Source organism: Silene latifolia, chromosome 5 (assembly GCF_048544455.1).
Source record: "Silene latifolia isolate original U9 population chromosome 5, ASM4854445v1, whole genome shotgun sequence".
Taxonomy (NCBI): Eukaryota; Viridiplantae; Streptophyta; class Magnoliopsida; order Caryophyllales; family Caryophyllaceae; genus Silene; species Silene latifolia.
In genome coordinates this window covers 12,655,575-12,670,293 of record NC_133530.1, presented here as the reverse complement: position 1 = coordinate 12,670,293, position 14,719 = coordinate 12,655,575, and the positions used below count along the sequence as shown (strand labels likewise).

Sequence of the window (14,719 nt, the reverse complement as noted above, 5' to 3'; positions counted from 1 at the left end):
TAGGGAAAGATTTCAATCTAGGAAAATTATCTATAGTAAGGCTCTCGAGAGAGGTAAGGAATTTGAGATTAACACCGGGTTTGAGGTTCTCTAACACCATCTCGGGTTTGAGGTGCATAATCTCTTTCCTGTACAAATTTACAGCCTTGGCTTCTGAAACAATATCTCAACCTAAACAATTGTCAAAATACCTTTTAAGATGATCAAAGCTACTTAGGTCTGCTAAACTATACGCCGAATCAGCCTTGGATCCACCGAGACTGATAGAGTGGCTTGGTTTCCAATCCCCACAATGAAATGGCCTAGGGTTTCAAGACCAGCTGCCAGTCTAAGCAACTCCTTGGGCATATGTCTCAAACTTGTACAACCATCGAGGTCGAGGTGTCTTAGCATCAGTAGCTTGCTTATTTCCACGGGCAACTCTTCAAGGCTCCGTTTGGTTCATGATAATGCAATGAAATGGAATGAAGTATGATACCTTAGCGGTCCGGGGGTTTCAAGTTCATTCCTACTTAAAATTCTTTGGTTTTATCTAGAATACAAATTATTAATAATTTAAGATGGAGTCTTAAACTTAAAATGGGCAAGTAGTGAGGTATTTAAAAAGCAGAATACAAATTTTGTCTCCTTCATATAAATACTAGCTTAATCTTAAACTGTGTGATTAGATCACCAATGCACCCAAAAAAGTAAGTAATGGAGTAATGGACACCTGGTTACATTACCTAGTTACTTACAGAGGGTGAATACGTTTTTTTAACATAAATAAATAAATACATGGGAAAACAAAAAAAGAGAATAAATAATACAAACACTACTTGAGAGTTGAGATACTCAAACCATACCACCTGAACACCACGTCAACTTTGATTGATTCTTTTCATTCTTCCCCATTTTAGTATAGGGGGTTGAATGTAAATGGTGGGAATATGTTGAATTTTGGGCCAGTCTTCTCCTGATGGCGATTGGCATCTCTCCGTGAGCTCCCTTGAGCATCCTTCAAGTCTTAGATACGTCAAGTTGGATAGGTTGCTCATCTCGCGTGGCAATGATTTCAATCTGGGGCAATAACTTATATCAATGCTTTTGAGGGAGGTAAGGCTATCGATCCACTCTGGAACCGCCTCTAATGCTGTGCAGCAGAATATTCGCAGGTCTTCCAAAGAAGACATACCTCGAAACTCCTCAGGAATATGTTCCATTTCATTATTGAAAAAATATAGCTCTTGCAGCTTGGGAAGGTAGTTTTTGAGGAGGATGACTGGTTGTCTCTGCTTAGGAAGCACATTTGAAGTACCACATGTTTGCTCTGCTACATCCTTGGTTTTGTCACGAACAGTGAGATGTCGTAAAGAAGAAAAACCTGGTAGAAACTCTTGGGCCAACGAAATCACCAACTCCATGTCCATTTCCACTTCCTCCAATTTGGGAAATGGAGGCAAACATTTCAAAAGTTGATTCTGACTTTGATCTTGAACAGACTCTATCATACTCCACCATCCCTTCAACCGAGGTATTTCTGTGAGGGTTAGCCTTCTGAGGGACAGGAATAAGGGAGTGGAAGGGTATTCGTCTACAAGAAGTACCACGTTACTTTTGCTGCTACTACCATTTTCTATGTACTCCACCTTATCCAAGCTCTCTAAGCTTAGATATTCAAGATGAGGCAGTCTTCCAAAGGAGCACATATTTATGCATTCTTTGCATCCAACTATTCTAACACTAACGAGATTTGGAAGCCATAAATGGATTCCTTCCCTCATCCAACATGGCAACCTCTTCCCCCCATAGTTCTTTATACTCAGGTCTTCTAGATCAGCACCGGGTTTGAGGTTCTCTAGCACCATCTCATCTTGTAATCTACTCTCTCTAAAATCCATAGTAAACTTGGTAATCTCTTTCTTGTCCAGATTTACAGATTTGGCTTCTGACACTATATCATTTGATCGATCGCCCAAAACGATTGTTAACTTGCCCTTAAGATTACAAAGACAACCTAGGTCTGCTAGATCACACGCCAATTTAGCCTTAGATCCATAAGGAGTGAGAGAGGTTCTTGGTTTTCCCACAACAAAACGACCTAGTGTTTTAAGACTTGTCAGTCTCCGCAACCCCTTTGGCATGTGACTCAAATTGTCACAGTAAAAGAGGTAAAGGTGTCTTAGCGCTACTAGCTTGTTCATTTTCTGGGGCAACTCTTCAAGGTTTCGACAATGGGATAGGTCAAGTACGTACAGATTCACTAGTTGTGTAATTGAGTCGGGGAGTTTACGGAGAGCATTTTTCGAAAAATCAAGATACCTCAATTGGATCAGTTTCCCTAGTGATCTTGGAAGTTCAGTAATTCCTAGTCCATGCATCCGCAGCGCCCTCAATGACTGAAATGTGGGTATATATATGTCATTTAATGGAAAAATTCTGACTTTCTGATCGAACCACATACCTTCGAATGGAATAGGGAGAAGGAACGACTTCAACTGCTTGATTTTGAACAGTGATGATGGGACTCTCCAAGAGCAGTCCGTGTAACGGAATGATACATGACAAACTCTTTCATCAAATTCATTTGTATCTGAATCTGCAATCTTATACTTATACCCAGCAATTGAGAGCACTAAATCATGCATCAGGTTGTGCATATAAAAAGAGTTAGGGCACTTATGCCCATCCCTGAAATGACAGTAGAAAAATCCTCGATTTAGCAAACACAACACATATCCTTCTGCCACCTCTTCTGGATTTTGGTCTGTGTACTCGCCCTCAACGTATCCCATGGCGATCCAAAGATGGATGAGACTTCTTTTATGAAAATCGTATCCTTTTGGGAACAAAGAGCAGTATAAGACACAAAGTTTTAGCCTTGTATCTAATTGATGGTAGCTGAGTCTAAGTGTGCCCATGACGTCACGACCATATGAGGCAAAATTTGCAAGCTGATCTTTCCTAAAAGCTCGCCATTCCTGGACGGTATGCTTCCCGGCTAAAAGGCTTCCAATTGCACGTATAGCAAGGGGCACTTTGGGACACATATCTGAAATCTCTTTCAAGATAGTTTCCACCCCTGGCTCATGCCACTCTGTAACAGCCACATGTCGTAAGAGGAGCAAAGAATCTTCATTTCCTAAATCAGTAACCATGTATGGGTCTTGGGTCCCAATAATTCTAGCAGCTGTTGTGCTACGTGTCGTAAGGAGAACTTGACTCCCCTCAGCCCCGACCCTGAGCAGGGCTCTCAATTCTAGCCATTTTGCTCTCAAACTGTCGTCATCCCACACATCATCCAAACAAAGTAGAAATCTCTTTCCAACAATTGCTTGATATAGACATCGTTGGAGCTGATTGATGTCGTAGTCGAGGGCTTTTTCATCAGTAGCACAGGTCACCATCTGCCGTAACACATCCTTGACATTAAAAACTTGGGTGGCGGAAACCCAAAGCTGCAAATCAAAATATCTTTTAATCCTTTCATCATTGTACACATATTGAGCCAATGTAGTCTTCCCAACTCCACCCATCCCTACAATGGAAGCAACAGGGAGGACACCAGCAGCAGTAGAGGTGTCTAACAGCAAGCTTACCATCTTATCCATGTCTCCATCTCGTCCAATTACCATATCGGTACTCATATAAGACCCCGATACATTGCTCAATGTTCGGGTTTGGTTCAAAGATGAAGAGCTAACTATGCTTCCAAATTGGGCATGGTTTCTTGCCATGCGACTGAGTTCCTCCGTAATACCCTTGATTTTCCTAGCATCCTTGAAGGGGGAGACAAGCTGGTTTGAAGTGGAAAAGAACAAGCGCACCTCTTTGGTGAACTTACTTCCACCCATGAGTTCTTTCTGCTTGGCTTTTGCCGCTTTTGCATCTTGGAAATCGATTAATTTGGCAATTCCAAGTTCAAGCTTCTCAAGCACGTCTCGTTGAGAATGCGTACACACCTGTGCTGAATCTGCATCAAGAAGAGTAGCTTCGATGGTATTTTTGATATCCTGAAGCCCTTTTATTTGGGACTCAATATCAGCTACACCAACAATTGTTTTGCAAACTTCGGAACCCACTTTGTCTGCAATAGTTTTAACCAACTCAGCCACTATCGATTCAGCCATTCAGCCTGTGCAGAGGAAGGTAATGATTAATGAAGGGTTTTTTTTTTCGGAAACAGAATAAACCTGGCGAGTGCCGACAGTTGAGGTTGTATTTTGAAGGAGGGTTTGGGTTGATTAGTAAAGCACTTGAGTTTATATTAGTTTATTTATCTATGTACTATGATTAAAATGGAGGTTTCCTGGTACTGCAAAAGAAAAGAGAAAGTTGGGCAAACATGATACTTTCGGCTCCACTATGTAAACTTTAAACTGTTTGTGGTATAAAGTCCATTGTGCTGTGGACTCAAGAGTGAATTGATGATTTCATGTGTTCAAATTTGCCTTTAACAGTCAATACCTTTCTTTTAAATAATACGACTACCGCGTCTTTTTTAATCTTGGCACCTGCTCTGGTAATTACCAGGTAATGTTTTGGAAGTAATGTTGAAATGAGGCACTAAAAGCATAAAGAGGATTTACGTTTGACACAAGTTTTTCTTTCTAAAGTAAAACCTTCATTCACTCCCATATCTCTTTTTCCAAATTGTGTACAAAAATATAATTAATTTATAGGGTTATTTTATAGGAATAATCCATTATATGGATGACCTCCTTAAATTACTCCATCCTCTAAGTAATCCAAATTTAATCCCTCATATCCCCCTTTCTTCCCAGAACAAACTTGCTTGTTTTTTTTGACATGCTATAACAAGTGAAAAATAACGTGGCCACTAATATTTCATAGGAATAATCCATCTTATGGGTGATATGCTTGAATTACTCCATCCTTTAATTCCTCCTATTACCATCATGAATTTTTGACCACCCAATCACCATCACGTTCGGCGGTTCAGGCGGCGGTGGCGGAAGAGAATGCTTGCGATGAGAATTGTAATAGGAATAATTATAATAGTTGAGCATCAACCATCACCTTAAGGTTTTGGTTGAGACTTGAGATGGTTCATCTATCATGGTATCGGTTCATCTATCATGGTATCAGAGTCAGCGTGACCATAGGTCACGAGTTCGAATCCCGGCAACCTCAATAACTCACGAAGTGTAATTATAGCACACGGTACGGGGGAGCCTGTGCACTAACTACTATTCAAGTGAGGGTCGTTTCTGCGAAGCCAGTGCACTAACTACTCTTCAAGTGAGGGCCCTGTGCGAGATGATGTATTTTTTTTTTTTACAAAAAGTTGTAACATTTTATACAAATTGTCAAATAAAACACCTCTATACCGAATAAAAAAAAGTTTACATCTTATCATTCACTTATTATAGCATCTTGGTGGTAAGGAATGGTCACGTATTAATTTTTGTGGTAAAATGCGAGTTGTAGACACTAATTAAAAGTATCAGTTTTAAAAAAGAAAATTAAATTTAAAAATTTCAGCTAAGGAGGATGGGTTGCGCACTTACCAGATGAGCTACAGGCTTAATAACATTAAATTTACACGGTAATTGCAATATATACTTTGTTAAGAGTATTTGCACAAATAATGGGGCCCCTAAAAATCGAGGGCCCTGTTCCACCGCACCGGTTGACCACCCTCTGGGCCGGCCTTGCTTCAAGTCCAATGGGTATTTGAGTGAGGGAGCGTAATAAGAATAATTATAATAGTTAAGGTTTTGGTTGAGGCTCAACTATTATAATTATTCCTATTAAATTGAGTTGATGAGAATGTTGGGAATAGGAATAGGGAGAATATTGGGTTTCCGGAGAAGGTGGCTAAAGGATTGTCGTTGTTGTTGTCATCTTGGTTTGGTGGTGGCGATGTGGTGGCTGTTGGGGTGGGGTCTTTGAAGGTGGAGAGTTTTTGGAGAGGTGATCGAAGAGGGTGATGTTGTTGTTGCATTGTTACTGCTGATAATGATATTCTGGTTTTGATTTGAGTTTTGATTGTTTTGGATTGATTTTACATTTTCAGTTTGTTATGTAGGTTAGGACAATTAGGACAATTAGTTGCAGGGTTGAGTTGCCATTGATAAAGTTGGAATGGAGAGAAGAAGATAAAAGAGGACATGAGAATGGAGGGAGTCGGCGCCGGATGAGTGACCGCAGGATATGTGTTAATAGTCCGGATTATTATGAGATTAAATATAATTGGGAGTACAATAAAAAGGTCACTCATAATTTGGATTATTCTTGTAAAATAATTAATGTGTTTATCTATAAAATACTATTAAAAGCCTAGACTAAAATGACTCATAAAGTCCACGTAGACAAAACCACGTATGATCATGAAATGCCACCTTTGATTAACGAAATGCCACGTTTGACTATGGAATGACACGTCCGCATAAAAAATGCCAGCAACATTGACTTCTTAATCTTATCTTTTAATTAATTATTTTTGTGTATTTATAGATAGACTATCTCAAGACCTTTGGTGTCAAATATTGTATAACCTAAGTTTGAAAAACATACATCTAACCAACATTAAACAACTAATAAATATTTTACCTCTTCGTATTCCAAAAGCCATCACTAAATGCGTACATGCGTACATCCTTATATAAACTAAACCAACACAAAATTCATGCTTCAACACTACCGTATGAAATAAATTCTTTGAATTCTTTGCATGCCTGTGTAAAATTTCTCTACTTGATCTCAAAGGTATACATTTAAGTTCCCATGAATCTCATCAATTTTGGATTAGCATCATGTGTACGTCGATGTTGCATTTGAAGTGGGCAGATAGAAAATGAATGTAGGCAGAATGAGGTATTGCTTGGCTTACATATTTTTTCTATAAGGCATTACATGTATTAGCGTTTGATATTTATTTTACTTTTACATTTTTTCTACATCTCATATAACTCCTACCATAAAACAAGTTCACAAGTCACAACTACACATCATTAGATAAGTTGAAGTCGAATGATTAATTTATCATTAATTGTAAGAAAATATAATTTTTGCTTTAATTTCGACAAATATAATTTTTGCTTTAATTTCGACAAGGCTACATTTTTTGTTTTACAGTCTAATAAGTTTATAGTATTATAATAATTGCTACTTCTTTTTCAGGATTCAATCAACAAAATCGAAGTCTAATAATCACACTTAACTTTAGAATGTTGCAAATGTTTCAAGATTAGAGTTTGTCATGGTTTATAACCGAGGATTATATTAAACTTTTATACGTATGTAGTAGGACGCTTGGTATAACAATTAAATGAATATATTTTGGTTTATCGTGTATTTTCTACTCTCTTTTTTTGTGTATTACCTTTGGTCTATCTTAAAGATAATTTTTGCTTTAATTTCAACAAGGCTACATTTTTTATATTTTATTATTTAATTATTGCTACCTCTTTTTCAGGATTCAATCAACAAAATCGAAGTCTAATAATCGGTACCCTTAAGGCGTTAACTCTAGAATGTTGCAGATGTTTCAAGATTAGAGTTTGTCATGGTTTATAACGGAGGATTATATTAAAGTTTTATATGTAGTAAGACACTTGGTATAAAAATTAAATGACTATATTTTGGTTTATTGTGTATTTTCTACTCTCCTTTTTTTTTGGTGTTAGTATTACTATTGGTCTATCTCATTTTGATTTCTTGTGTGTTTTAAATAAGAATTTATGTATTATCGTAGAGTTCCACGTACATAATCAATGTAAGTAATCATATAAAAGGACTCACATCTTTCTATTACAATGAGATCTTATTTTAAAGTAGAGTTTTCACTATTTTCTTAACCTTGAACATTTTTTTTAAAAAAATATCTTGCTGGAAAAAACATAAAAGTTCCATGTAATAAAGCAATTCAAATAATATATGACTTTCGTATGTGATTAACATATCATCATACGACTTTTATGAGAATTATGTACAAATTATTGGTGAAAATAATAAAAGAATTTCATGAAACTCTCTATTTGGAAAAAATTACACATCTTAACAAAAAATTATGAACCTGTGTGTGTCACTAACCTATAATACATCTCATTTTAACGGCGCATTATTACTAATGGTTCCGATGAATCTTATCTTAATATTACCTAATGAAACTAATAGTTTAGTATAGATTATTATCAACGTTTAATATTAGAAAAGAAAACTCACAGTAGAAATCAAGCAATTTAGAATATTAACTATACATAACAATTTAATTTTAATATTTTTTAAAAGGTTAGGCAAAAGCAATGAATTTTATTTCACATGTCACTAAAAATTAATTTAAATTTACATAGGATAAGCAATCAATATACTTTCTATACATTTTAATTAATTAATTTATTTCTTTATTAATTATCAAGCCAAAATGAAGAGCAAAAAAAGGAAAATAAAAAGAGTACTTTATTATTTACATTTCACCTAACTACATCTAATTTCACTTCCAATTCCACATGAGATTTTTTTAATCTATTAATCCACAAATTATTATATTATTATTAATTAATTACAATTAAAAGGGTAAAGTTAAACAAAGGCTACATAAACCATTTAATTTTGTTTCAAATGACTTATAATCCATTAATTCATACGATATTATTATTATATATACAATCACAAGGCTACCTAAACCATTTAATTTTATTTCACATGATATTTTTATAGTCCATTCATTCACAAATTATTGTTATTATTGTTATTATCAAGATTATCTATACAATAACATAGAAATGATATTTTGAGCAATTTTTTAAGTGTTAAGTGACATCATCTTACTCTAGCTAAGTGATCATTTAAGAACCTTTATAAATTTTCTAAGATAAATATGCACTAAATTTTTCATAATCCCATGATTAATAATCTTGGTAACTAAAAAGACAAAGAATGATAAATATGCACTAAATTTTTCATAACTAGATGAATAATGATCTTGGTAACTATAAAGATAAATAAGAAAAATTGGTTAAATAAATGACTAAGTGATCATGTTAGAACCTCTATAAACACCGTAAGATAAATATGCACTAAATTTTCCAGTACTCTATCGTTAGTGATCTTGGCAACTAAAAAGACAAAAAATAAAAATTGGTTAAACTGGCTCATTAAAATAATATTTACATCTTATAACCCCTTGTAATTCATTAAAGTCTAATTTCAATAACTCTCATTTATCATTAGCACTAAGAGGGTTTGTGGAGATCAATTATAACCGAGAACTCAAGAGATCACTACTACAAAACTTGTCATGGACATCGGACTTTTCGCTATATGGACATCGGATACACAACCGATGTAGAGTTTGGTCATGTCCATTGTGGATTAATGGACATCGGATTTTAAACCGATGTCCATTAAAATTTGCACATCGGATTTTTAGGAAAACCGATGTCTATTTGATCAATGGACATCGGATTTTTAGGAAAACCGATGTCTATTTGATCAATCGACATCAGTTTTTTGCAAAAATCCGATGTCTATAATTATTATTTTTTATAAAAAAAAAATATTACGCTGTTGCCCATATTAGTCGTACACATGATGACAATGCAAAATGATTCCATAATCAACAAAAAATATTTGTATACAATCAATCGGTTATCCAAAGCCAATTACAAAAAAATTTCATCTACATAATGTGTCAAATTTACTTAGACGACTAACCTATACAAAAATATAAACCGATATGTAAACTGACTAATTGTTTAAAAAAAAGGCCGAAGAGACAAGACTACTTGGCAGCCTCAAATTTGCTCATCTCCCATTGGGCATATTACCAAGAGAATCTGGTTCAACAAAGTTAACGAGAAAACAAAATTTGAAGTTAAGTTCAAGCAATAAGAGAGGGCATGAACCATGGCTCATAAATACCAACACAACATGCATTTTGAGATCTCAAAAAAAATCGTTGTTTGGAAATGGATTAGTAGTCATTAAGTTCAAGCAATAAGAGAGGGCATGAACCTGAACAGGAGTAAATGACAAATTTGAAGTTAACCCGGACATAGTGCCACTACTTCCATACTGTTCTCCTTAGATCTGTCAACAACAATGAGGAGATATCAACAAATAGCAAAGAAGCATAAGTATCAAAATTCATGCATTTTGAAAAAGTTCTCTATGTGTGCCACAAATAAAATACGGAAACAGATAGCTTACTTCTTGGCAGCTTTTATAATAAGCTCGCTGGGACTAGCTGACATACGCAATTTACCACTTTCGCCTTGACCGGGCATGCCATATCCTTCTCCGAACCCATCACCTGTATGGCAAATAAAGTGAAACTTAACACAACCTTCAACTCTTTAAGACTTCAAACCAAAAAAAAATTCCATTGACTCGGGTACTTGAGCTGTCATCAAATGAAAAATGTACTCTCACTCCATCTCTCCAAAGGTAGGAAGATGATAAACATGATTTACTTACTAAGACGACACAAACAAATTCTTGATAATGTAAAATTTATAGTATTGCACTACCTTGAGGGTGCCTGGTATTAATCAATTGCCAGTCAACAGCCAACATAATAAGGAAATATTTTCAGTCAGGTAGCCAGTTGGAAACAATGAGTAAATGACATTATACTTTATCTTAAAGCACATTGACAAGTAGCAATTTTTAGTACTCCAGCAGTTCAGAGAGTAACTTAATTGATGAGACCATTACTAGTGAACATTATTGCACAAGCAATTAGCTAAACCTTGCTTCCAATGAAAAATTCTTGCTACCTATATGTCAATTAGCTGAAGTGTAAAACGAAAGATGAGACCACTGACATTACTAGTGAGCATTATTTTTCACAGGTAGAGCTTGATTTTTAAAAAATTTGTTTAAGGCCAATTTCTAATTTCTAAAAATAGTGTTTAAGGCCAATGACATTGAATCACTTTCATTTTATAGCCAACAATTCTTGCTAAAGTTATATTAGTAACAATCAGTTTATAGTAATTCTCAAAGCTTAATTCAAACCAAATAGCTTAGCCTTCTAGTGAACAAAATAAAGCAAACAACATAATATACTAGAGATCATACTTTTCAATGTCGTATATGAAAAACTTAGTCTGTCTTCATATCTTAGGCAACGCATGCTCGATAATAGGAGTGTCATAATCCAGATGAATAGCCGAGAGGAATGAACTAGGACTAAGAAAGTTGATTTCGGCTCGGTGGTCAGTCCTAACGACTTTATAATCAGAGCTAGAAACAAAGTACTGATGATGCTCTTGCCCTCGCTCTTTCTCTGATCCATATCTACACACCAACATTTAACAAATAAGTGAAAAATACAATCTGAGTATGATCAAGGTAAGATTGTCATAACACCAGACACGAATCATCTAATATTGATACAGACCATACGCATCTAATACTGATACAAGTACTCAAAATACAATATCAAACAACATAGAAAATCCTGACATCTAGCTTGTTATATCTGCATAATTTGGGATTAGTTGGGAAAGATGGGTTCCAAGTGTAAATTAATAACCATAATCCACCTACCAATTTGCCTTCCATTTGTGATTTTGAGACTGTCACTGGACACCTAAATCACTGTTGGATGAATATAAACTTTTCCTAACTTTGTCTGCTTGCAAGAAGAATAACATTATACATAGTCGATCGACTCTACTAACTCAACCCCTCATAAAACTTTCACAAAGATATACTCCATCCGTTCCGGTCATTTAATTTACCTTTTCTTTTAGTACAAAGATTAAGAAAATGGGAGGAGACCATTTGAGAGTAGTGTTATTAGATGACAAGTGGAAAATGATGGAATGAGATGATCAAAATTCAAATAATCCATTAGAGGCATGCCTAATATAGAAGGGTAAAATGAATGAGACACCCTAAAATGAAAATGGTAAACAAATGACTGGGACGGAGGGAGTAAAAAATAAAACCCTAGAAAATGATAGCAATTAAGAATAGTGGTATGTATATGAGAGATTCGCGAAAACCATCAGCAATTTAATTCAAGAATGAACAATCAATCAAACCTGGCATAAAAGACAAAGAAAGGGTTCATGGATCTTGCCCAAAGAAAACGACGTGTAATGCACATCAAATATACACATAATTAAATCCCTAATTTTACACCCATTACCCACAAACCACAATTTCTCAAACCCTAATAAGGTATATTTTGAATCACACCATAATTTCAAGAGCAACTCGCCCATACAATCATAAAACAATAGAAATAACACCATACTACAACTAGTTTAGGATAAATTCAAATTTTTAAAAACAATACACACAAATTCTAATTGACTAAATTGAAACTACTGAAGTGAGAGATTTTACCTATTTTATGTAGAAAAGAATGACGATTGACGATTGACGATGCGATTAGGATTTGCCTGAAGATAGAAGAAATGATGGAAGGCGACGCTTGACGATGGAGGGTTCTGCGTTGGAGTTTCTGTGACAAACTGAAGGGTTTGTTTAAGAGACAACTGATGAATGGTTTTCCTTATTAGAGAAGCTAATAAGTTATGTAATACGTTTATCTCACCAGTTTCCTCCCTAGAGTACGGGGTTTTGGGGTTAGGGTTTAGAATTGAGAGTGAGGGAGAGGATTTGGGCAAGAATGTATGTAGTCAAAATTATAAGTGATGGCGGTGAGGTAAATATTTTTGCCGCCTATAATTTTCACTTTAGATGCACATCAAGTAAATGTAATGTTCCATGTCCATGACTTTTATATAGACATGGGTTTTATTAAATATCACATGTCCTTTAAAATCAGAAATAATGGACATGTGTTTTTTAACGCAACCGATGTACATATAATTATATGCACATCAGGTTTTTGCAAACAACCGATGTGCATGTTATGTACATCAGTTTTCCAGATAATCCGATGTCCATCGACTGATGTCCATAACGAGTTTTGTAGTAGTGGATATATCAATTAAAACTCGTATAACTCAAGATTATAAATAAGACCACAAAAGGCGGCGGGAATTTCATTCACCTATAATTTTTATTTGCATACTTTTGTTTAGTCTTTTACACTCTATTTAATTGGATTCTAATTTATTTTTGTTTAATTTCAGAGTGTACTTACCAAGGATATAAACGTGAAATGTCGAGGTATAAACAATTAATATTTTATTCTTTTTACTTTTATTTCACATATACCAAGTATTTTTTTAGTGGCACATATACCAAGTATTTTTCTTCCCTTAAGTAACTTTGATTTAGTGGTTACAATCCTCGAATATTAAAATGGAATACTAACTTAGGGGTTGTATTAAGACAAATCAAACTATTATATTGATTCAGGGGTTTTGGTGTTATTCCTCATTACGTAGTTTCGACTCATATCACAAATTTTCAAAATATCGTAACTATAATTAGACCTGGCAAACAGATCAGGTAGTGTCGTGTCGTGTCGTGTTCGTGTTTGTGTCAACTTTAAACGGGTCATCACCACCCTAACCCGACCCAATTACATAAATGGGTCATTTGTATCAACCCTAACCTAACCCATTTAATTTTTCCATAACCCAACCCGACCTGTTTAACCCGTTTATCTTTTAGCAGGTCATTTTTAACCCATTTAACCCAATAAACTAATAAACTAAATTAAGCTTTATAGCCCTATTATCCCAAAAATGATGAATGAAATTGCATATTCTTAAGTTTTTGTTTGAATTATTGATTCAATCCCCAAATATATTATGACACTTTTAAATAAATGGGTTAGTCGTGTCGGGTTTGTGTCAAAGAGCTCAACTCTAACCCGACCCATTTATATTTCATGTCGTGTCTGTGTCGACCCAATTACTTAAATGGGTTACAAAGTCTTAACCCTAACCCGCTAACTTCATGTCGGGTTCGTGTCGTGTTTTCGTGTCGTGTCAATAGTTGCCACCTCTAAATCTATAATATCTCCAAGTCAAAAAGAAAGTACAGAAAAAAGGTGAAAAACACTTTCACGAACAATACAGCGAAAACAAACCAACAAAAAAAGCCAAACCCGTGATTTTCACGGGTTACAAAACTAGTTAACCCTTAAAAACATAAGGTAAGCTGTTGTTTAAGTTACCGATCACTCTAGTGTGTTCTGGGAAGAAAGAGGGGATAAGAGGGATTAAATTCGGATTACTTAAAGGATGGAGTAATTTAAGCAAGCCACCGATAGGATGGATTATTCATTTATTCCTGTTTGGATTATTCCTATAAATAACCCTAATTTATAAAGCAGTTCAACAACTCTTGAATACTGTTGCAGTAAGGATCAATTCGTATGGGTCAGTAAAAAGTCATCAAGAAGTCATCAAGCAGCAATTGTTATGATCTAACCTCGATTAGGACAAGAACTGAACTGGAGATTTGACACATATTCGTTTCAATTGGCAGCAGCAGAGAAACAGCTGAGGTGATCGAAGAAACTACGTATCTGTAGCTCTTGAGCCAGAATACGGATGCAATAGAACATCCCAACGTCGAAGCCAACATTAAAGTCGCAAATGTAAATCCATATGGAATCTCTCCATCATTGAGGAAAATTAAGTATTTATTCGGCTCCAAGCAAAGCTATTTATCCATCTGCTCAACATAAACAAACAGATATTATCCGAACATAACATGTAAATGGCCAACAAAAGAAAATGATACAGTAACTGAAAGGTTTCAATGATAGTGATAGGGCGCCACCGGGTGACGCCCCAAATTGGGTGCCACCCTCTCACAACAATTGTTTATTGAA

At 35.3% G+C, this 14,719-nt stretch overlaps 3 protein-coding genes across 4 annotated transcripts in view; all 3 read right to left on the bottom strand.

Annotated features, from left to right (window-relative positions):
- Positions 1–14,719, bottom strand: part of LOC141656749 (disease resistance protein RGA2-like) — a 45,902-nt gene that overhangs the window by 10,988 nt on the left and 20,195 nt on the right. The gene's annotated exons all lie outside the window — the stretch shown is intronic.
- LOC141656748 (putative disease resistance protein RGA3) lies at positions 599–14,547 on the bottom strand. Its single transcript, XM_074463789.1, has 2 exons — positions 14,314–14,547; positions 599–4,114 (listed from the first exon to the last, which is right to left on the bottom strand). Exon 2 carries the CDS (start codon positions 4,107–4,109, stop codon positions 861–863), a length of 3,249 nt encoding a protein of 1,082 aa, XP_074319890.1. The 5' UTR covers positions 4,110–4,114; positions 14,314–14,547; the 3' UTR covers positions 599–860.
- On the bottom strand, positions 9,539–12,584 carry LOC141655908 (uncharacterized). The gene is made up of 5 exons (XM_074462907.1): positions 12,307–12,584; positions 11,029–11,247; positions 10,156–10,258; positions 9,961–10,035; positions 9,539–9,782 (listed from the first exon to the last, which is right to left on the bottom strand). Exons 2-4 carry the CDS (start codon positions 11,243–11,245, stop codon positions 9,990–9,992), a joined length of 366 nt encoding a protein of 121 aa, XP_074319008.1. The 5' UTR covers positions 11,246–11,247; positions 12,307–12,584; the 3' UTR covers positions 9,539–9,782; positions 9,961–9,989.

Bases quoted from the DNA above. Each gene is read 5' to 3' on its own strand.
- LOC141656748 (XM_074463789.1), bottom strand. From the start codon at position 4,109: ATGGCTGAATCGATAGTGGCTGAGTTGGTTAAAACTATTGCAGACAAA.
- LOC141655908 (XM_074462907.1), bottom strand. From the start codon at position 11,245: ATGGATCAGAGAAAGAGCGAGGGCAAGAGCATCATCAGTACTTTGTTT. The intron at 10,259-11,028 runs GTATGATCTCTA...TTTGCCATACAG, and splicing joins TTCATATACGACATTGAAAA to GTGATGGGTTCGGAGAAGGA. The intron at 10,036-10,155 runs GTAAGCTATCTG...TGTTGTTGACAG, and splicing joins ATTATAAAAGCTGCCAAGAA to ATCTAAGGAGAACAGTATGG.